General features: G+C 46.6%; 1 protein-coding gene across 4 annotated transcripts in view; it reads left to right on the top strand.

Moving 5' to 3' along the window:
- Positions 1-23,157, top strand: part of Slc6a4 (solute carrier family 6 member 4) — a 39,041-nt gene extending 15,884 nt beyond the window's left edge. For 2 of the 4 annotated variants that reach the window (XM_074046538.1, XM_020178825.2), the window contains exons 2-14: positions 3,316-3,767; positions 5,579-5,713; positions 6,129-6,348; positions 7,287-7,425; positions 8,056-8,190; positions 8,793-8,896; positions 10,248-10,375; positions 11,339-11,451; positions 12,073-12,204; positions 14,203-14,302; positions 16,037-16,137; positions 19,816-19,983; positions 22,510-23,157. In XM_074046538.1, the coding sequence (XP_073902639.1) occupies positions 3,425-3,767; positions 5,579-5,713; positions 6,129-6,348; positions 7,287-7,425; positions 8,056-8,190; positions 8,793-8,896; positions 10,248-10,375; positions 11,339-11,451; positions 12,073-12,204; positions 14,203-14,302; positions 16,037-16,137; positions 19,816-19,983; positions 22,510-22,584 (1,893 nt within the window). In that variant the 5' untranslated portion in view covers positions 3,316-3,424 and the 3' untranslated portion in view covers positions 22,585-23,157. Of the gene's footprint in view, positions 1-3,312; positions 3,768-5,578; positions 5,714-6,128; positions 6,349-7,286; positions 7,426-8,055; positions 8,191-8,792; positions 8,897-10,247; positions 10,376-11,338; positions 11,452-12,072; positions 12,205-14,202; positions 14,303-16,036; positions 16,138-19,815; positions 19,984-22,509 lie in introns of all 4 variants that reach the window. The other 2 variants (XM_074046537.1, XM_074046539.1) reach the window with 1 other exon arrangement.
- The last annotated feature ends 737 nt before the right edge of the window (positions 23,158-23,894 follow it).

Raw genomic sequence — 23,894 nt, 5'->3', positions numbered from 1 at the left:
GAGCCCAGGGCCTGGTGTGCACTAGGCATGTGCTCTGCAATTGAGCAAAGCCCCAGCCCAGAAATAACCCTGTTTTACTAGAGGAAATGGAGAGAGTAGCTGAGAGGAAGCAGGAGTGAGAACAAAAGTCACCTGCACTACCCCGCTGCCCCTCAGGTGTGGGGACCTAGGGGTACCTGCTCAACCCGAGACAACAGCACACCACAAGGGGCAAAAGAAGGCTTCTGGGGCTTTTTCTGACTGTGGACAACTCGAAGGCTGCCTACAGGAGGTCATGGTTGTAAAATTGACCTTGTTGCCATCTCCCTACCCAGCAGGATAAAAATATCTTTTAAAAAGGAAAGGATTCAAGAGAGAATTCTCAGAAACCAACCTTCTTAACAACTTGTATTTCTATATCCCTGGACCAGTTTATTCTCTACTATTGTTACCTGCTGGTCTCGGTGGAAAAACCAGGTAGGGCTTTGTAGAATCAGAAAAGTGGGAAAAGATGGGGGGGGGCGGGGCACATGCAGGAACTGCAGGCAGAAGGGGGCCCCTGGCCAGGCAGCTGCTCCTGACTGAGGGGAGGTTCTTCTAACTGGGAGAGGCGGGGGAGCCAGTTGAAGAAAGGCCTATTTTGTGACTTTGAGTGGCTAAATCTCTGTTTACACCTCATGTGCTATGATCAAGGGTTGGGGGTACATGGTAGGAAAACCCCAGATGGAGAGGACCAACCCCTGGGGAGAGGCCACCTAATGCCATGGGTTGCCTGAGGGATGCTTGTAACAGGTTTAAATTTTTAATTTTTTTTTGTCAAGTTAAAAAGTGCTGGGGGATATTTCAGGAAACCAGACTTTATAATAAGTCAGAACAAAAATAGAGAATAGTGTGTTGTCCTTCCAGGAGCCACTCACTCATCATAGTTGCCAAGAAGTAGAGGTAAGATGTGTTGGGGCTGAACCTCTGAGGATCCTGGAAAAAATACTGCCCACCCCCCATCCACACATTTCCCATTCTCCCTCCAGGATGTTCCAAGGGACAAAATAAATGCAATCTAGAACAAACTTTGGCTCCTGAGGCAGGAGGGTAGTGAGTCACTGCTGTAGCTGGGGTTTCCTCCCCCTGCCCAGGGCTTTGCTTCTGACTGGGTCCATGCTTCCCTTCATCATTTAAATAAGAGGAAGGTGGTAGTGTTGGACACAGAAAGAGTTCTACAGAAAACTTTGGGGGCGGAGGAAGAAAGAGCAAGGGAAAGGAATACCTGGATCACTGGCAGGCTGTCAGTTTGGTGCCATCTGGCCACCCGTGGCAAAGCTGTCTGTCTCTGCCTTTGGTCTTCTGGTTCTTCAGGGTTTAGTGTGGAAAACATGTCGTCGATGTAGGCCAAAAGGAGTCCAGAGGCCTTCTCAAACACAACCAGACCCTGCCAAGTTCAAGTTTAACTTCGTTTTGCATTTAAACATATTAACATCTCAGCATTTTTCTCTCTCTCAAAAAACAGAAAGAAAAAAAAAAGTCCCTTGACCTGCTAAATGTTAACTTATAGTGAGAGAGATGATATGTGGTTATTTTAAATGTCTTTCAATCCCCTGGACTGGAAGGAAGGAAGGGAGGACAAAGGGAGAGAGAGAGAAAGAAAGTTCTATCAAGTCTAGTTGAGGTCCCGAGGACTTGGGGAGCAGGGAGAGGCTGGGGAGGAGAGTAAGGTTTTATCTAGAGGGCTATATCAGAAATTCCTACTTTTCTCAGTGGTATTTGTATCATTGAGTTTGGGTTTGGGGCCAAACAACTGGACAGGGTAGAACCCAGAACATCTACCCCCTTACACACACACACACACACAGAGGCTACATATAGCTGATTTATGTCGTTTTGCTGTAGATATTTTTGGCAACAATCAATCCTTTTAAAATTTTTATTTTCCAGTTTACAGAAGAAAAGAACCCGATGAACATAAAACCCTAATTACTCTCATCTCCTGGTGCTCATGTCAGTATTTCTATCCACAGTCCTCGGTGTGAAGGTCCTACTTTGTGTTTTGGTTTTTCACTCATTGTGGGTTTTTTTGTTTGTTTTTTGTGATATTGGGGATCGAATGAACCCAGGGTCTTACACATGCTAGGCAAATGGTCTACCTCTGAGCTATGTCCCCAGCCCTCCACTGTGTTCTTATCTTCACATTTCTATGTGTACATGGTTAATTTAGAGTCACCAAAAACTCCAAGTAGGTAGGAGACGTACATTTGCTATTTATGGTCTCTAGCCCCCCTCCTGCTATTGGATTTGGGAGGTTGATTTGGAATCTTTGCCCTCGTGAATAGGGTAGCAGTATGTTTCTAGAAAAAGATAAGGTGATTTTGACTAAGCAGAAACATCTGTCAACTACTGAATTGTTTCAAGAGTTTGAAAACTCAGGCCCAGGAGAAACAAGGTGAGCTGGAAGGTCTTGGCTGCTTGTAAGTTTATAACAGGCCATAGGTTTAAAGTCCGAAAGGGCTCAGGTTTCTGTCCCAGGTGTAGAAATCTCAGCGCTCAGAACCACAGGAAAGCCAAGCTGCCTTCCCTGCACTCCAACTCATGGCAGTGAAATGAAGGCACAGCAGCTCTGGCCCAGCCCTCTCCACCAGGGTGTGTGGGACCAGGATCGCCAGGCGCGCTGGCCGCAGTGACCTGCACTCTTCTCCCTGGGTCTCTGTACTGAGTACACCTGTCTGCCCACTGTTGCGGTAACAAGTAGCTTGGCCCCAGGAGCTGCTGGTGAGTGGCAGGAAGAATGGTGAGCGGCAGTGATGGGAAGGGCACAGTCACACCCACAGAGGAGCTGTGGGAAACAGAAAGGTTGAGCACAGGTGTATTGGACGCAGCCCAGCAGTTGGGGTACCTCAGAGGGGTGGCCCTCACCTCTGTCCTTTGCTCTTCTCTTTTTTTAGGTTCTATCTGTAATTTACATAAATCTAACTTGGGGTTGAGTTTAAATGATGGAGAGGACTGTCTCTACCAACTTTTGTGGTGCTCTGGCGGGAGCCTGTCCTGACAGCCCTCTGAGTTACTGACAAACAGCAGGGTTTGCTTCTTGCCCCTCGAAGTGAAGCCAATTCACTTGTTCTTGGAGAGTTGTGGTCTATTTTTGTTTTGTTTCCTTTTCAAATTACTTAGAATTCAACACCTTGTATAGGCTGCAAAATTTAGTTGACTTTATTGACTCACGTAGCAAATAGGGTTGCTCACCTGTAACAGGCGCACTTGTGATCCTGTTACCTAATGATGTTTGAGACGTGTGGTGAGTTAATATCAAAGACAAGCAAATGCCTTTCTCCTGTGCCTTCCCAGCAGAGCTCTCAATCCCGTCGCTGTAAAGCTCCCAGGAGACACACAAAGCCAAGCACAAGGATTAGTTTAGGTTACTGGCAGATGGGCATCGGTGTCATTAACTAGCCGCAGGATGGAGACCACAGCCTGGAACTCTCAGAAGGCGCTGTCGGCATGCAAGGACGGAGAGGATTGTCAGGAAAATGGCGTTCTACAGAAGGGTGTCCCCACCCCTGGCGACAGAGCAGAGTCTAGTCAAATGTCCAGTGGGTACTCAGCAGTTCCCAACCCTCGCATAGGAGATGACACTAGGCACTCTATTCCGGCTGCCACCACCACCCTAGTGGCCGAGATTCACCAAGGAGAACGGGAGACCTGGAGCAAGAAGATGGATTTCCTACTCTCAGTCATTGGCTACGCGGTGGACCTGGGCAACGTCTGGCGCTTTCCCTACATCTGTTACCAGAATGGAGGAGGTCAGTATCACAAGCAGAGGCTCTGACCCAGGAGTGGGCTGTAGGTCCCCATGGGAGGCAGAAGACAAACCACACCTTAGCTGTCTTGTGTAACAGATAGGAGCCTGGGAATGTGGCTGCTTAGACTTCCATGCTGGTCTGAGAGACAAATTTCCAGCCCAAAGTTAAGGTCAGCATGAGGCCTTGTGGTTATGGAGTTGGCTGGGAGCTCTCCCAATCCAACCTCAGTTTCATTAGTGTCATTAGTGCTTCATTTGCTGAAGGGCCTCCTCTTATCCTGTGTTAGCTCTGTCCTCCACCAAGCCGGAAGTCAGGGAATGGCCATGGCACTGGGTGAGAGCCTCCACTCCTACTGGCAGGTTCTGCTTGGAAGAGTCTGGAGGGGTTGGATCTGTGTAAGGAAAAATTGAGAAGGGGCTCTAGGGCTCCAAACCCTACTGGGCCTTTGGACCTGTGTGAGGTCAGAGAACGACATCAACTTAGGTCCAGAGTCTAAACAGAACCCAGCAACAGCATGGCACAAATGTCAACCCCAGACCATGTGGGATGTACCTATATCTCTTACAAGAGTGTTAGATTTTTGAGGCCAGAAACCATATCTGGTTCTTTTGTAACCCTAAAGCCTCTATAGGCTTTAAAAAAATCACAGCCGACTGTAGGTGTGAGTGTGGGAGGCTGGGGAGAGCAGCACAGAGAGAGGAGTGAGAAGGTATGGGCCCTCTGTGTTGACACTGGACTAGTTATCAGAATAGGAAAGGGCCAAGAAGAAATGGGTATCAGGTCAGTCAATATTTATTTTGACAGGAGCTCTTTAAAGGGCAGGTAGAGCAAGCTTTGGGGATAATTTGCCTATGTCATCCTCACTTCTTCCATGGCCTGACACAGAGTTACCTACATTTCCTGGATCTTTTAAGGACTTCAGTCTATGTGGCTGCAAAGGCAGTTCCATGGCGGCCCTTGGGAGGTTCAGAGCTTCCTGCCCAGGAGGAGCGGAAGTCATAATCACCTTATCTCTAGCTTGGAGGACTCACCTTTAGCCTGAGAATTATACAAGGGGCTGGGTCCTGGTGATATTTCCTACTGTAAAGCCAATCAAGCAAACCTTTTGAATGAAGGTCACCATGAAAGCACAACATGGTTTTATTCTCAAGCCAGGTTTACCCAATGTGATTGCAAGTTATGTGGACCTTTTTGAGTCATGCTGACTTTGGGTTTCTAGGACCCAAGCATTTTATAGGAGGGAAAGTTATCATAACTGTCCCACCCTCTGTGCTGAAACTCAGGCTGCAGATGAGAAATCCCCAACCTGGCATTTTCAAATTCAGCTTCAGCCACAGGATCCGAGAGATACCAGCAACTCCAGCTACGTAGCAACTCTGTGCTTTCCTGTTCTGTAAGAAATACCCCCATGCCCCCAAAGGTGGCTTCAGAAGGAAGCTGGAGCTGTAGATAATATTGAGAAGCAGAGATCCAACTCCATGACTCATAGGTGGCTGCAGCGGTATCGATCATAACAGGTGATCTGTTCCCAGGGGCTCTGTTCTGATTGTATCAGCATCACCCGGGAGCTAGGACAATTATACATTGCATCCACACCCAGCTTGTTTTAGCTGTAGAGCTCTGTCTACTGTTACATATGGCGGAGAACTGAGACCAGGGCAGCACAGGGTAAGGCCACTCAGCATAGGGTGTCTCTGTGATGCTTGCACGTCAGGTGACTCTGTGATTCTTGGTGTGACCCTTCAAGTCCTGTTGGGTTGACAGAGGGACAGATGTGGGCAGGGAGTGAACTTGTCTCTCCTCTGCCTCAGGGGCATTCCTCCTCCCCTACGCCATCATGGCCATTTTCGGGGGGATCCCGCTTTTTTACATGGAGCTTGCGCTGGGCCAGTACCACAGAAACGGATGCATTTCCATCTGGAGGAAAATCTGCCCAATTTTCAAAGGTACCTGAAGGGTTTGGGAGGGCAGGGCGTTTCCTGCAAATGGGTGGGAGGTGGGACCCACTCCTGGAATCGCTCAGGCCTTGGCTGTCTCTGAGCAATAACTTTTAAATTTTTGATTGCTCAAGTGATGTGAAACTGTGAAGAAGAAACAGAATAACTGACAATTAAAAATAAACTAAATTTAAAAATCTAGAGTATTGACAGCACCCATTTCTGAACCATGAAAGTTTACAAATACACACGAGTAACCCACTGTACTGCCAACTTCCCTGCCCTCTGCTGGAGTCAGTGGGAATGACATGGATGGCAGAATCATCTTTACCTCTCACCTGGGCTGCAGACTCTTTGGTGCCCTGTCTCAGCCTTTCACGGTTGGGCTGCCCTTTGAACATGGCCTCTCTCCCCCACTGCCCAGGGATTGGCTTTGCCATCTGCGTCATTGCCTTTTACATTGCTTCCTACTACAATACCATCATGGCCTGGGCGCTCTACTACCTCATCTCCTCCTTCACGGACCAGCTCCCCTGGACCAGCTGCAAGAACCCCTGGAACACTGGTAACTGCACCAACTACTTCTCCGAGGACAACATCACCTGGACACTCCACTCCACGTCCCCTGCTGAAGAATTTTATACGTAAGTGCATGTGAATGAGGAGGTGGTCTGTGAAGGGCAGGGCACACCCTTGGGGCTTGGCACTTTAGGAAGCAGGTGTGGGCTGAGGGCTCGGCACTCCTCTGCTGGCAGGTTTCTAAGAGATGAAGCTGTCAGGAGTGAGGGAGTTGCAGGATTTGGAGTTGGGAAACTTTGCCTTGAGTGTTTCATGATCCGTCCATTCTGTGCCACCCCGCTACCTTTCCCATGTACCAGCCAGGCTGCTCCATCACCCCCAAGCTGACCCCTCCCTTCACTTTCCAACATACCTCTCCGCACCAAAACTGCCCTTCTGGCTCCTCCTCCCAGCCAATTGCCGTGGAAGCAAAACATCCTGTTTCTTCAATTATTCAAAACTATTCAGATAGTTTAAATTCTTATTTAATGTGTTGACTTCGGAAGTGGGATCTACCTTTTGGAAGATGTTTAGAGAAGGTGGTATTTTTGTTTAGTTTTTGCAGTGCTGTGGATTCAACCTAGCGACTTGTACATGCCAGGCAAGTGCTCTAACCACTGAGCAACACCCCCAGCCCAGTAGTGTTTTTAATGCAAGAATTTCAGACAATGGAAGCCTAAAGACAGAGCTACTCTAGGGCAAGGGAGGGGACCCACTACCCACAAATATAAATCCTCGTGTGTCTGAAAGTCAGTCATGTTAGTCAAGAACTTCAGGTCCTAGACAGCAAAGGAGGAACCAGGAATTCTGGCTTGGGGCTGAGGCCTACCCCCAGGGCTATTGGCTGAATGAGCTGCTTGCTCCTTCAGGACCAGCAGGACCCATCCCAGCCATTCCTGAGGACCTCTTGGTCTGTGCAGCACAGTGTCCATTTTTCTCTGGGCGCCCTTCTAGAAGGATCACAGATGAAGTGTTCAGCTCACTCTCTAGATCTTCTCACAGGCCTCTCCTTCTGTCGCTCCAGGCGCCACGTCCTACAGATCCACCGGTCCGAGGGTCTCCAGGACCTGGGGGGCATCAGCTGGCAGCTTGCTCTCTGCATCGTGCTCATCTTTACCATCATCTATTTCAGCATCTGGAAAGGCGTCAAATCGTCTGGCAAGGTGAGTGCTCTGGCTACCGCTCCAGGCCTGCCAAGGGTCCCACAGTGTCGAACTCAGAATCCAGAGCTGCACCACTGCTGATCAGCGGACCATCATTGTTTCCTTCAACACCACACACATTCCACATCAGTTAGGTCGTCCACATCAGTTAGAAGATTCTAGACATGAGCCACGTACATATAAGTGCATGTAAGGGAGGGGTGCAGCACAGCCTCTTTATATTAAAAATTATGTATTTCTTTCAAAATTCCTTTAACCTGATGGTAGAGTCACAGTTACTAATTGTGGCACTAATTTCCTGACAGCCCATCGTGGACTATGCTCAGTGCTTTATCTACATTGACCAACCCTATTGCTTCCTGCTAGATGTACTCTCTACTTTACAGATGTGGGGTGGGTTTAGAGATAGGTAGTACTGGCCAAGCTGAGTCAGATCCCTGTCTGTCTGTCGGTCTGTGAAAGCAGTGACCTTTTGGTCACATCATCTTGCCTCATAAAATGACAAGAAAAAAGGTGGACTCCCTTTCTCAGAGGTCCTTCAGGAATAAGACACTGCACCCACCCGTCTCTCTCCCTTGCTCTCCCTGGAACAGTGTGGCGATGACATGTTTCCACTCTCCTTCCTTACAGGTCGTGTGGGTGACAGCCACCTTCCCTTACATTGTCCTTTCCATCCTGCTGGTGAGGGGGGCCACCCTCCCTGGAGCCTGGAGGGGTGTTGTCTTTTACTTGAAACCCAACTGGCAAAAACTCCTAGAGACAGGGGTATGTTATTAAAGGAAACAGTGTTCACGTGTCTGTCATTTGCTACATGTAGCTATTTCCCTTTTAAATAGGACAGTAGGGACAACTACAGTTTAGTTTCAATGTGCAAATATGTTGGCTAGGGGTGTGGTTCAAGTGGTAGGGGCCTAACCAGCAAGCATAAGGCCCTGAGTTCAAACCCCAGTACCGCCAAAAAATAAAACAAACAATGTGCATATCTTTAAGGATAGTTTTAACTAGAACTATAAGCATAAAAAGTATAGTTGAGGCCTGGCATGATAGAACATGTCTGTAATCCCAGCACTCAGCAGTCTAAAGCAGGAGTATCACAAGTTCAAGACCAGTCTGGGCTCCTAAGTGGGATTCCATCTCAAAAAAGAAAGAAAGGTACAGTAGAGGCCACTGGATGGTGTAAGCCTAAATAATAGGAAGAGGACTCACCTGTATTCCACGGGCTATGTTGCCCATCCCTCGGATGAGCCTTAAAAAGCTGGGCCTTGCCCTGCGTACAGTCACAGGGAGACATGAGAGGTGCTGCCATGCTGGTGCCTGCGTTAGCCTGGGTCTCACCCTCACCCCATGCCTCCCCTGCTGCGTTGCAGGTGTGGGTGGACGCAGCAGCTCAGATCTTCTTCTCTCTTGGTCCGGGCTTTGGGGTCCTCCTGGCATTTGCTAGCTACAACAAGTTCAACAACAACTGCTACCAGTGAGTATCCGAGGCCCCTGTGCAAAGCTGAGAAGTAAAGTGAGCAAAAGCCAGCTGGTCTGGAGGAAGACGATTGAACTGATGGCCTCCAACCTGACTGGGTGCAGGCCACAAAAAACTGCCTCTCAGGGCTGCCACAGGCTTTTGGCTTGACCCCCAGGACCAGGGTACCCACTCAGGCCATAACTTTACCTGGGCCACTCAGAGGTTGAGAGAGGCCCCAGGCCACTTCTGTTTTGTGAGTCTCTACATATAAAAATAATTAAGAAATTCTACAAGAGGTTTATAAAAATGACAACATACAATTAAATAGATGGGCTTAGCTAGTTAATATATTTAACAAAAACTGTAATGTGATTTGTTTATGTATATACACAAAAAATTATACTAATGGAATTATTTTGACCAACATGAAATGCCACAATTTTTGTGGAAAAATCACTTCTGATATTTTAGCAAAACAGGAGTATTGCACTAATGATGACTTAGGTGCCACTCTTTGCCTTTAGACTTAATTTAGTGTCCTATCACAGTGGCAATGTCCAGTACTTGATTTGTGTTATTTAAGAAACAATGAAGAATTTATAGCCAGGTGCTGGTGGCTCACGCCTGTCATCCTAGCTACTCAGCTAGAGAGCAGGAGGATCACAGTTCAAAGCCAGCCAGGGCAAATAGTTCACAAGACCCTATCTTGAAAAAACCATCACAAAAAAGAGCTGGCAGAGTGGCTCAAAGTATAGGCCCTGAGTTCAAGCCCCAGTACCACAAAAAAAAAAATTATTTTTTAAAGAAAGATAGAGGGGTAGGAGATCGTATACACAGTACGCAATATGGCCTTGCATTTGGTACACTAGCCTGAAGTTGTATGATGAAATCTTTTTTAAAAGTGTCAGGAAGAGCTGGAAGCATGGCTCAAGTGGTACAGCACTTGCCTAGCAAGCACAAGGCCCTCAGTTCAAACCCCAGTGCCACCAAAAAAAACAAGTCAGGACATCTCTGTAGCAGTCTTGTGACTTCACTTGAAGATAAATGTCAAACATCTAAGTCTGAGGACTTCACAAACATGAGGCCAAGGCACCATCCTCTACTCCAGAATAGCACCTCTTCGGTTTGAAATGGAGAGGTCTGTGCTGTGCTGTTCCACAGTAGGGACCCCAGCTGCTACTCTCCCGGTGGCTTGGATGGTGGTTCCAGCATTTGTGTTCCAAGCTTGGGAAGCAGCCTGTGGGAGAACTGGAGGGACACCAGGGCAGTCTGGGGGTCCTGTGAGCCGTGGAGGCCTGTCTCAGCAAGGCAGGCACAGAATCCCCTTTCCAGAATTGTCTCAGGCCCCTTGGGCTTTCCACCCCAGAGACGCACTGGTGACCAGTATGGTGAACTGCATGACAAGCTTTGTGTCGGGATTTGTCATCTTCACGGTGCTTGGTTACATGGCTGAGATGAGGAACGAAGATGTGTCTGAGGTGGCCAAAGATGCAGGTAGGACCTTGGACCGTGTTTACTGAGTTGCTTTTCTTTGAACTTCTATAAAATAGCTAACTTTTGAATTATCCCTGAATGGCCCTTTACATTTTCAAGGATTTGAGAGAAACCTGATGCTTTGGAGATCTCACCCTTCCCATGCGTTCAGGGATAGGGCAGTTCCCTTGATGCCCGGGACTGGGGCCTTCTGCCTCCCGTGAGGGGTTTGACAATATGACTTGATGGCGGCTTTAAAACCAGCGGACTTGGGTCCTGTGACGATGTTGTGTTGGGTCCAGTCTGGTAGGCAAATAATCACTAATCTCCGAACTGCCCTTTGCAGAAGAATAAAATGTAGCTGATGGGGTCACTCTACTTGCTGCCCTGTGAGGGTCTCATGGAAAAAGAAAAGCATGACAGATGTTGAAAAGAGGGGTGTTCTGGGCCTTTCTTATAGATTTACTTGTATATTTGGCCTGATGTGGTGTCTTGATCAACACATGCCCCAAACAAGGGTACTTTTAGCTAGTCCCATGAAAGGTTGAAGATAGGTCCTCACACAATCCAAGGGGACTTGAAAATAGCAGGAGGACTTTATTTCCTCTCCTACTCTTTTGGAGCTGAAGACATCAGAGGGGGTTTTAGAAATATCAATCCTGGCTCTGAAAATAAATCACTGACTTGTTACATAGTAGAAACTCCTGTTCTGGTCCCAGTATTGCCAGTCTTGACTCTGTTCCCATTCCCCGTGTTAACAGGACACAAATTTTAAGGTGGATACTGTTCTCTCCTGGCCTCCCAGGTGTCGGGATGGCCAGGTACGCTGGCATGGAGGGTGAGGAGCACTTAGTCAAAGTCTGATTCGTGGGCGGTTCTTACCATGAGAGTTGTTCATTGTTGGTGTGGCTGAATTTTAATCTGCGGCACATCTTTGCAGGACAGGTCTCAGCACCCACCTTCTCCTGTCTCCCGCTCCCACAGGCCCCAGCCTCCTCTTCATTACATATGCAGAGGCCATAGCCAACATGCCAGCATCCACCTTCTTCGCCATCATCTTCTTCCTCATGCTGATCACACTGGGCTTGGATAGCACGGTGAGTGAGTGCAGAGGGACACCAGCTTCTGGGAGGAGGAGGAGGGACCCATCTCCTTCCACCTGGGCCTTCCCAGGAAAGGAGGGCTGCTCCCTCCTGACGTTCCCCAAGCTCTTGCCCACTCCTGGGTGATGGCACTTACTGCCCCTAAGATATTACAGAGTCCCTGATGGGATAACGTGGAGAAAGTACCTGGCCCTGGCAAAGGGCTCAGCGTAGGTGAATTCCTTATTACTGTGTGCTGACCCTCAATCAGGTGAGGGCACCTGAAGGCCAGGGTGAGGTCGCTCTTGTGTCTCTGCCCTGCCCAGCATTCGGCTTAACACCTTGCACCTATTAGTGTGGAGTAAGTCTCAGCATTGAGCTGACCTTTCTGGTGTGACCAGTCTCCCTGAGGAACCTCACGTACTGAAGTTTTGTACATGTGCTTATTTTCTTTCCTGGATGTCCCTAAGGATGGATGGGAACATCTTTCCAGATGTGTTCATGAGCCGGCAAGTTAGGGAACTAGAGATGGTCAGCTAGACTGGTCACTCACATTCTTACCTCTCCTCCTGTTCACTGACCCGAAGGCACAGACTTGTTCCAGAGTCTCCCCTGTGACATTGCGTGTATTCTCAGTTTGCAGGCTTGGAGGGGGTGATCACGGCTTTGCTGGATGAGTTTCCGCACATCTGGGCCAAGCGCCGGGAGTGGTTTGTGCTCATTGTAGTCATAACTTGCTTCTTTGGATCCCTGACCACCCTGACTTTTGTAAGTATTATGGCTTTCGGCGCTGAGTTAGGCTCCACAAACTGAATACCGTTCGAAGCTGTTCATTTCCTTCATGTCCCCACATAATGACCTCATTTGGGGGCCTAAGGAAGGGGAGCTGTTACCACCATTAAAAAGTTTGTCACCATGGGTTAGTGGCTCAGTGGTAAAATACTTGCTTAGTATACACGAGGCCCTGGGTTCCATCCCCAGAACCAATTGAAAAAAAAAAAAAAAAAAAAAGTTGGGCTGGTGGAGTGGCTCAAGTGGTAGAGTGCCTGCCTAGCAAGCATGAGGCCCTGAGTTCAAACCCCATACCAGCCCCCACCAAAATGGCAAATTAAAAAAAAAAAAAGCCAGGTGCTCGTGGCTCATGCCTGTAATCCTAGCTTCTCAGAAGGCAGAGATCAGGAGGAAGTCAGCCCAGGCAAATAGTTCATGAGGCCCTATCTTGAAAAAAACTGATCACAAAAGTAAGGTTGGTAGAGTGGCTCAAGATGTAGGCCCTGAGTTCAAACTCCAGCACCGCAAAAAAAAAAAAAAAGTTTGTCACCAAAGAAAGAAGAAAGGTGTTTTTTGGCAGCATCATATATGGCATCTGTGCATTATATCTATAGGCTGTTCACATTTTACAATAGATCCTTATATTTCAGGCTGGGCAAAATACCCGGAGAAGAAAGTAGGATTTGTATTTCTAGTCTACTTACACTCCTTAGTGCAGCTTTCATGGGAATGTTGTCCTAATGTCTTTTTTTTTCTTTTTTTGTGATACTGGAATTGAACTCAGGACCTCATGCTTTGAGGCAGGCACTGTACCATTTGAGCCATGCCCCAGTCCTTTTTTACACTTTAGTGACTTCCCCCACAACCCCATAGCCTTGGACCACAATCCTCCAACCTCTACCTCCCGCATAGCTGGGATTACAGCTGTACACCATTATATCTGGCTTGTTGTTGAGATGGGCTCTCACTAACTTTTTGTCCAGGCTGTCCTCAAACCATGATCCTCCTGAGTAGCTATGATTATAGGTGTGTGCCACCTTGCCTAGCCCTGCACTGATGTCTTTTTTTTTTTTTTTTTGCGGTACTAGGGCTTGAACTCAGGGTCTACACCTTGAGCCACTCTACCAGCCCTTTTTGTGTTAAGTATTTTCAAGATAGGGTCTCGTGAACTACTCGCCTGGGCTGGCTTCAAACCGAGATCCTCCTGATCTCTGCCTCCTGAGTAGCTAGGATTACAGGTGTGAACCACCAGTGTCTGGCTTCTGATGTCTTGATGTGCAGAATAGGTGACGACTGGTGTCTTACTGTGTGTAATGCCATTTTGTCTCCTCTAGAACTTGTAATGGTAAAGAAGTCAGACCCTCTCCAGCAATGTTTTTTTTTCTATTGTGGTATCTGAGGCAAATATGGTAAGGCATGCATCAGAGAACACCACAGACATCCTAGGCAGATTTTGCCTAGATTGGCCCCCTTTAAGGGCTCTGCATCTTCAGCAGGGTGGGGGATGGGACTTCATAGGATCCCATGTTGTCAGGTTAGAATAGAAGGCAAGATCTGTGACCAAAGTGCTAATGTGCCAGTGTCATGCTCCCCCAGATTCCATCTTCAGAGGTGGGAATTCTCCCAGGTTGAGGTGTTCAGTAAGTTGAAATTGAAAATAGCTCCAGAGGCTCTTTGGAGTTTATCTCTTAAAGCTCAGGTGGGGAGTGGGAACAAGGATGTGCTCTGGGGCTGGCGTGTGGCTCTGTGACAGAGCCTAGCATGCACCTGGCCCTGGATCCCATTCCTTACACCATTAAGAACGAAAAAAAACACACCACAGAACAAGCAGAGTCTGATGGGTGAAACCTGCCCACACTCAAAGGCCACACCAGGAGGCAGGCTACAGGGCGGGAATTTTCAAATAATCCTAAATTCAGAAACTCTGTGGCCTCTGGAGTAAGGAAGGGCGGTGCCTCAGAGGGTACTTACCTAGGTTTGTGATCTGGTTCCCAGGGAGGGGCCTATGTGGTGAAGCTGCTGGAGGAGTATGCCACCGGGCCTGCGGTACTCACAGTGGCACTTATAGAAGCAGTTGCTGTGTCCTGGTTCTATGGTAAGAACTCCCTTCTGCCAGTGGAGATCCTTTCTACAGCACCCTCAACCCACACAGGTAGAAGGGCCGATGCCATCAAAGAAAGACAGGAGGGGGAAGTTGACAAAACGTGACCTCCTGATGGGTCAATAAAGTAATCTCAGCTGAGTGTCTTCTTCAGTAAGTCATTTCCTCTGCGCTCTTTACAGTGGGTTTCCCGTACTGTCAAGGGCGCACACGTCTTTCCATTCTGAGTGGGAATGTTTACCCAGTGGAGGAAGGCTGAAGTGGTTCCATTTAACTCGCTCTCCGCAGTGGTTTAAGATCATGGTGGATCTGATGAATTGGAGAGACAACATAAAATTAGTGCACATGGGACCAGGCACCAGTGGCTTACTGCTATAATCCTAGCTACTCAGGAGACAGAGATCAGGAGGATCGCAGTTCAAAGCCAGCCCCGCAAATAGTTTGCGAGACCTTATCTCAAAAAAACCCATCACATAAAAGGGCTGGTGGAGTGGCTCAAGGTGTAGGCCCTGAATTCAAGCCTCAGTACCACAAAAAAAAAAAAAAAAAAAGTGCACACAAAATGCATTTGCAGAGTGGACAGTATACTACTGCTAAACAGGCTGGCCCCAAATTTAAATTTCTCAAGCAAGAGTTCTGAGACAAATCTTAGCCACTTACCTCTTAACAAAGAGGCAAAAATGCTCTCTTGGTAGTAGCTGCCCCAATTCATCCCTTCCAGTCCTGGGATGGGATTTATAAGGGTGAACCCACCAGGATATGGGGAGAAAGCTCAGATGGTCCATTGCCAGGAACCCCTAGGTGGGCTGGGGAGGGCACAGACAATTGAAATGAAGACCACCATCTCTCTGCAATCTATCAGGTGTGGGCGTAGCTCAAGTGTTAGAGTGTTGGTCTAGCACACTGGAGTTCCCAGGTTCAATCCCCAGAACCAGGAGAAAAAAAAATCAATTGTCTCATTCTAAAAATGCATTTGTTTTCCTGTTTCCTATAAAACTTGATTACCAGTGACCACGTTTAACATGGTAGTCATTGCACATATTATAAAGAAGAGGGGAGGGTACATTGTGAGTTGCACACAGGCCCAGTTTTTCAAAAAGAAGAAATCCTCCTCCCTCAGTGAGGAGTTTGAGAAGTTCAAAGTTTAAGAAGCACTGCAGACCTGCCCTAGGAAGCCACCTTGACTACCTGTCCCCCGCAGTCTCCCACCAGTCAGTGGGAGTTCTCAGTTCTCATTCTGTGCCGGTAACTTTTTATAGAACCTTGATCTTGATCTGGTATATGAATAGGCAATATTGTAGTTAAAAATTTCCTTTGAAAGTTTCCAGTGAACTGTCAAAGTTGGTCTCTGCTTGGCAGGTTCACATTCCTAAACAAAATTCAACTTTTCTATAATAACAGTAAAATCAACTTAGGGAACGTAGAGAGCTCAGAAAGCGAAAGGTCTTAGAAATGCGCCAAGGGGCATTGGGCCTCTCTTCAAATGTCCATCAACCCGCCTGCTGTGTAGAAAGAGCTTTTCTTGCTATGACAATACACTTTTGTAACCTCTCCCAGTCCCGCTGTCACACCAGATTTTGTTCCCAAGCCCCTCGTATGGAATTCCAGCTCTTTCTTCCTTGTCTTTCTCAATACTGATCCCAGTGACCCTGACTCTCTCTGAGAATCAGGAGAGAGAAGGACAGTCTGTGTCTTCCCAGTAAATCAGTCTTTCTTGGATGAGTTTAGGCATCACTCAGTTCTGCAGTGACGTGAAGGAGATGCTTGGCTTCACCCCTGGATGGTTCTGGAGGATCTGCTGGGTAGCCATCAGCCCTGTGTTTCTTCTGGTGAGTTGTCATTTCCGGTGTCCTTCTTGCCCTGGGGGAAAAAACTCACCTCCAGACATTGACTAAAAACTAAATGTTATTGACACGTGACATGTATGCAGAGCAGTGTGCAAGCTGCCCTGGGAACTGGGGGGCTCTCAGAGCAGCAATCACCTTCTCCTGTGTAAGTTTACATCTCAAAGACATTTTATAAATGGAGCACCGCTATGTACTCAGAACCGTACCACAGAGCAAAACCATGACCGTCACTTCAGAAGCCCCCTCGCGCCCCTCCCAGCGCTGTGCCCACTCTCGCTCACCCTTTTCTGACTTCTAACACTGTAGAATAATGTGGGCTTCAGTCACATTAGCTCGTCTGTCCCCTGCTGGATGACAACGATAAATAGCATCGTTCAGCACTGAGCACCATGGCAGACTGGCGCTAACCCTGTAGCTATTGCTCTTTAATCCTCACGCTAATTCTGCAAAGCAATTGTAGCACTAGTACTCCCGCTGGTACATTTAAGGACGTTGAGGCTTGGTGACATTGAAGTTACATAACAAGTAAGAACTCGAAGGCCCATGAGGGGTTCTAGCAATTTTGTGTGTATACTTTTGTTTGTATCTTCTGGAAGAGGCCCCCCCATAGAGGTTCTCAAACATAGGTCCAAGTCAAAAGTGAAATCCATTTATTGCCCGAGGACCTGGATAAAGAGAGTTGAGCTCCAAGGATTGCCCATTTGCTAACGTGTGTCCACTGTTCACTTCATCTTGCCTGCATGTCCTTCCTTTCCTCTTACCTCCCTACTGTGTGCACATGTGTCCAAAAATGGACAATGCCCTGCTGGCCTTTAGTGTGCACCCAGGTAACCTGGGCTAAACCTACTCTGTGTGTCAGCAGGAGCTACTCTTCAGTTCTTTCATTTATCTGTAACTTTATTTTTGAGGGCCTTTTGCTCTTTCAGAGCCAGAATTGTCATTAGGCCATTCCTTCAACCCTCTTCAGCTTGGTGGGGGGTATCTGGCCCATCCCATTATGTCTTAGGACCTTTTTACCTTACAGCTGGTCCTTTCCCTGCTTTAAAACAGTTCTTTTGCATTCTGAGCTTTGACTTTTTTTGGTTTTGGCAGCACTGGGATTTGAACTCAGGGCCCCACACTTGCTAGGAAGGCATTCTACTACTTGAAGACACTCTGCCAGTCCTGCTTTGACTTTCTTGAGCAGTCCATTTTTTTTACTTTTGTGTCCCCACAAATCTCAACATTAACTTATACCTGATGGCTCACAAGCTCATCCTCGCCGTTGTGAGGCTGCATGTGTCTCTCTGCACTCCAGAAGCCCTCATGACTTCCATTCTCCTGCATTCCAGAGGTTTTCAAAACCAAAACCAGCATTTGTCCCAAACAGCAAACATTCCCGGCTGCAGAGTTTTCTTAGATCTTGACCTGGTAGTTCCTTATCCCCTCACCAACTTTCTGATGCTTTTAAGTAAAATAATTGTTTTTTTTCTTCTGAGATAGGAATCTCACTATGTCATCCATGATGTTTTTGAACTGGAGCTAGGAAATCTCCCCACCCAGCCCTAAACTCAGCTTTCACCGTGCCTGGCTTCATTTTTTTTTAATACAGAAATTTCAGTTTTTAGTGAGAGGTTTGGGCTGAATCACTTGGCCTACCATTGCCAGAAGCCGAAGTCCTGACATAAATAGGTTATTAATTTGTATTAATACCTGTGTTTCTTGATAATCTACTTAAACTCTTTCGTTTGTTTTTCAAAGGAAGAAGGGACATTGGATTAGTTCCTTGAGGGCAGAAACATGTTTGTTTGTTTACTTATGTATTCCTCACTCAGTAAGGAAATGGTGTCCAGGGTACAGAGGGGTAAGACAAGTGAGGCACTCACCAGGAGAGTCAAAAAACTCAGTACTCAAACACTATCTTAATGCAATATTTAAAAAAAGAAATGCAAAAAGATCCATGATGAATAACATTTTAGTAAACATAGGCACGACCCAAGCAGTTCACTTCCCTTGTATGGCTCACCTCACTTGTCTTACCTAACCTGGCTCCGTCAGCTGCTGGTCCCTTACAGATTGCACTAATTTGTTATTTGATTACTGATATTTTGGCTCCCCCTTAAATGTTGAGCCTGAGTGAGTGCCTCATCACATCTCACCCTCATCCTGGCCCTGAGGCTTTGGGCATTCTCACTTCTGGTGGCGTGAGGTCGCCAGGTCCCTTCGCCCAGCAGAATCCACATACGGATTTGAGTGCAGGCACATTACAGTTCCCTAAAGGAACGCTAAAGGAAGTGCTCAAGTGTTCAGTTCAGAGGAGCAAATCTGTCTTCCACTCCTACACTTACTTACCAGATCCCCTGCTCTGGACTTTTTAAGGCTGCTTCAGGTAAACAATGTGTAACTTACTAAAAGTACTCTTTTTCACTGAAATCAAGTTACGAAACAAGAAAATATTGTGTATGAGCAAGGAGAGGCCGGGCTGTGCGAGAGGGTAAGGAGTTTCTGATGCAAAGCTTGCGCCTCCTGACTTAGATTTCACACACCTGACATCAAGATGAGCCGGGTTCTGGCCGGGAAGGCTCCTAACCACACCGTCAGTCCTCGTCCCCACATTAACTTCCGCAGTAGCAGTGTCTGGGGAGGAGCAGAGTAGGGCAGGAGAAAGGTTTGAATTGACCAGACTCCTGTTTTTAAGGCCTCCTCCAGGACTTAGGATAACAGTGCTCAGAAAACAGATGTGTGTTTGACAATTTCCCATTTTATTATCTGCAGACAAAGGAAGAAAAAGATATAAATAGATGTTTAACCACACAGATAATTTATATTACTGTCTCCTTTATGACTATGAAATAATAAAATTAAATCAAGAGCAATAACAATATTGGCATAGTGGTTACCAGGCAAAAACTGACATTTATACTCTGAAAACCAAACTGAAATAAGAAAACTCATAAATTGGGTGTTGGGGCACACTGTGGAATTTTTCTTCATCAAAGTTTTCATGTGAAAAGTACGTTAAGCTGTTTTTATCGTCCCGTAATTCCTTTCATTATGAGGACCTGTGGCAGGAAGGCAGGTCTTGGAATGCCTCCCTGAGAGCCATCCTGGTGAAACTCCAGGTGACAGAGCTTATTGCAGAAAACATTTGCAGAGGAAGAGGAAAAGGAATGTTTCCAGGAACCTGAGAGGACCTCGAGTCTGAAGAACCTTATGATCTATCTGAGATATAAGGAATCTTCCATCTGACCAAAGCCAACCACAGTGGAGAAATGCAGGAAAAGGAACAAAGCAGAGAGGAATATGAAGCCCTAGCCTGGTGGGGACAGCAGAGGAGCCACCCAGCTCATCCCTCTGCTGTCCAGCCCCGATGGATGCCTGTCTCTCCTTGGCAGGAGGCAGCTCTGAAGGGCTGTAGCTTCCCTGACTTCAGGGGGTCACTGTAGGATTGCAGTGACATCCCCACGGTAGGCCCCAAGATTCGGGATCATGAAGGAAACCAAGAGAAGCACCTGGTTATTTTTGTAGCTTAGGTGCAGAAATTGGTAATTGTGTGCATCAGAGTTCAAACCCAGGACATAGCTCAACAGTATCTTAGCCTTTGGCATTTGGTATCAGAACTGTCTCTATGTACATGGGGATAGTGAAGATTTTTAATGTTTCTTGGAATTTCTGTCTTAGTTCATCATTTGCAGTTTTTTGATGAGCCCACCCCAGCTGCGACTTTTCCAGTATAATTATCCCCACTGGAGTGTCATCCTGGGTTACTGCATAGGAACTTCGTCCATCATCTGCGTCCCCATGTACATCACTTACCGGCTGATCATCACTCCAGGGACGTTTAAGGAGGTGTGTGTGTATGTGTTCAGGTGGCAACTGTTTTGGGAAAAACTATTCCCTTGTTCTGGTGTATTCAAAAGGGGTAAATCTACATGAAATTCACTCAACCGGAAGACTCTCAGTCTTAAATATTTAGATACCTACACCATGGTGTAGACCTCTAATGTCTGCCACTGGTATCATCAGGCATCTCCCAAATACAACAAAAGAGTGAGCTGATCTTTGGGGTGGTGGGGTGGTGGGATGGTGGGGAGCTTCCTAAGCTTATCAGACAACTGCTTTGCCTCCTGCATGCCCTTGGGCAAGACAGCAGGCCTGTGTTCTCTAGAGCTATGCACTGATTTTAAGTGGAGATTATGATTAAAAAAAAATGCTATGGTCATTTTCTAACAGGAATGTGAAAAGTGTGTTTTGAGGACGAGTATCATAGGACAGCAACAGGAGACACTGCTGGGGGAAAATGTTATATAGTCAGTTTTAGGAAATGCTAAATTAAAGCAAATTCAACAGGTTTTTTTAAAATGACTTCTCAAAACCTTTTCACGTTCTCATGTGTATGCTTAGTCTCTGAACGCAATGAAGCATACCACGTTTTGGTCGTTTTTGGTTTTGCCAAGTACCCTGAGGGTCTAGAATTTTTTATAGTTGGAAGTCTCAAGGTTGGAGTCATCTACTGGCTTAGGTAATTGTTGCAGAAACCCCTGACAGCCTGCACAGAGTTACTGGAAGGTGGTCCCTAATGAGCACTTGTTTATGAAGATGTCACCAGTGGTCCATTTCTTAGATTGGTTGGTTACCATTGTGTAGGTCAGGACCTGACAAATTTTGAAAGCAGTTGTAGTCTGGCAACTAGAATACTGCCAAAATATAGACAACAAAACTAGGCCTGGTATTTTGGGAACTCAGTAGCCAGAATATGTGGACGGGGTTAGGGTACAAAAGTTAAGCATTCCTCTTTACAGTGGCCTTGCCCTCTACCACACGCCCTAGCAATCTCTTCTACATGCCCTACACCCACTCAAGACTAGGTACAGTGGTCTGCGTCTCATTCCCAGTTAGCAGGGCATAGTTCTGTTAAGCCAATTATAGTTCAGAGATTCATTTATGGGAATGGATGGTTTCTGAAAGTTTGCTTTCAGTGACTTGGAGTGCCCTCATACCAAATGAATACTGCAACGACTCCTTTTTTAGTGGATTTCTAGTGTGAGAGTTTAGTATTCAGGAATTTTATTAACTGTGGGAATGGAACTTTTTAAATTCTGTAGACCCTGATCTTTAAAGAACAACAAATCCCCAGAAGCAGAAAATAGAAAAACTTGAAGTGCTGGGTGTCAGTGGCTCACTTCTGTAATCCTGGCTACTCAGGAGGCAGAGATCAGGAGGATCTCGGTTCAAAGTCAGCCCGGGCAAATAGTTTGCAAGACCCTATCTCTAAAAATCTCATCAGAAAAAAAGGGCTGGTGGAGTGGGTCAAGGTGAAGTCCCCGAGTTTAAGCCCCAGTACCGTAAAAAAAAAGATAAAAACTTGAAGTGTACTCATACTTTTTCAATCCAAAATAAAAAGGTCTTTTGCAAAGCTTCATCTAAAGACAATAAATCAAAACGTAACTTCAGATATAATTTTGCCTGCTTACAGACCTTTGGTCATCAGATTTTAATAAGCAACTTAATAAGGATTTTTCTAAGCCTCTGTAGTGCTGCTGCTTTTTCCTCTTCAAATCCCTGAGCTGCTTCATGTCACTGTCAGCAGTGGAAATTGTCAGCTTCTTCTGTGACAGGCACTACATCAAGGTGACACTGCTCTAGAAATGATTTAAATGGCCACCTCTTAAAATTTCGTGATGTGGTCATTTGCCATCTTTTCAGGTGAATTCATTGAATCAGTAACATCCTGGCCATTGCAGTGGCTTATGGCACCGGGCACCATAGCTGTAGTGTGCATGCAGGGCTCCAGGAACCTCACTGAAGGGAAGGGGGACCAAAATCCAGCTCTCATTCTGCTCCCCAAGCCCTTTGTGGCCACAGGGAGATGCCTCTATTTAGAAAATGAGGTGTCCTTGCCCAAGTCACTCAAAAGCCCAGTATAGGCAGAGGTTCTATTGAAGGCTCATTTCCCCCCATTAGTGCTATAATAGTGGTATTATACATGCTTATAATTACTGACTATACCATTTTATCCATATTTGAGAATAAACAAATTGGGAATTCCTCTCTTAAGAAAAGTCAATGAGATTATTCCAATTTACTATTAAATGTCATTAGGCCAGGTGTGGTAGTTCATATCTGTAATCCCAGCTACTTGGGAGGCAGAGGTAGGAGGATCACCGAGGCCAGGCCAGGCAACAGTATAGATCGCTATCTGAAAAACAAACTGAAAGCAAGGGGACTAGGGGCGTAGATCAAATGGTAGAGCACTAGTACCACCAAGAAAAAAAAAATTAAAATGCTATTTGAGCTTGAACATTAATGTTGAAATATTTCTGCAATTTTGTTAATGACAAGGCTGTTTATGACATTGCATTTTCTTCCCAACAGCGCATTATTAAAAGCATCACTCCAGAAACACCCACAGAAATTCCCTGTGGTGACATCCTCTTGAACGCTGTGTAACACTCCAGTGCAAGGCAAAGACTTCCCGGCCGCCGCCTCCAGCTCTGGAGTGTCCGATCTCGCCCTCTCCCTTCTAAGTGAACCAGTTTCCAGCCACACCTGATGACAGAAAGGCCTTCTTCATGGAGACACAGTCCTAAAAGACTATGGTGCCCAGACTCTTATGGCCTCTGGCCACTTCTTTCCAAGAAATCTCCTGGCCATATTGCCATCCCAGACGATGACACAGCTGAGCTGGCCCGCCTTGGATGTGTGAGGGTGTACATGGAGGTGATGAAAACCACCCGATCAGTTAGAATTAGCTTTAGAATCAAGTCTGAAAATCTCCTGTGTCATTTTTTGGTATGATTCTGTTATTTGACATCCGTTTGCTTCTAAAGGCTTCGCTGTTCACGAATACATAAACCATTTAGGAGAAAACAGGGATGCTGTCTTGCTAGCCATATATTTTCTGAGTAGCATAAACTTCTATAGCTGGAATCTACTAGAATCTTCTAGCCTCTGTGCTGTGGAATCAGGAAAGGAAGATTGTAAGAAACTAAACTGAAAAATAACATGTACATGTGAGCCCTGCGCCTGTGTGTATTGTGTCTGTCTTCTCTCATCCCGGTACTTTGAGCACGTTACAAGCGACATGATTTCCTTTTTCTTACATTAACAAGCTCTACCTTCTCGCACGTGCACGGGTGTTATTATTTGCAGAGCACAGTTACTGTGGCACAGTCTGCCACCTTCTTCTCTAGCCACACTACTCAGCCTCCACACCTTCCTTAATGGGCCAGCCCTTGACAGTGACTGCACTTCATTTCTCTCCTGTCGCAGTCCCCTAAACATCGGGGATAAGACTGGTGTCAACAGGTGCACCTTCAGTGCTCAGCAGGCCATCTGGTTGAACCTCTACTTCAATGACTCACTTTACCTCACTTTAGGTTTTGTCTGTGCACAGAGGGTAAAGCCAATCCTCACTGCGCTCAAAGGTGTACAGAACTGGTACTGTGACCTACCCCAAGGGTCTCCTCAATCCAGAAGCAGCTGAGAGTCTGGGTTAGCTTTAACTCCCCTCCCCCTCCCTGCCCCTTCCCGGTGGCCAAGATTGTGAGTTCTCATATAATTTTCAAGACTGACTGGGAAATGGTCAGTTAAGTGAATCACTATGGAGAGTCCTTACTTCACATAAACAAACTCAGCCTTCGTTGGCTTGTGACACTCAGATGCATAGGTTGAGAAGACAATTTTGTAGTGAGTCTTCATTATCAAAATTTTTTTTTTTTTTTTTTTTGCAGTACTGGGGCTTGAATTCACCTTGAGCC

This window comes from Castor canadensis, chromosome 11 (genome assembly GCF_047511655.1).
Source record: "Castor canadensis chromosome 11, mCasCan1.hap1v2, whole genome shotgun sequence".
Lineage (NCBI taxonomy): Eukaryota > Metazoa > Chordata > Mammalia > Rodentia > Castoridae > Castor > Castor canadensis.
This window is presented reverse-complemented; position numbering and strand designations above follow the sequence as displayed.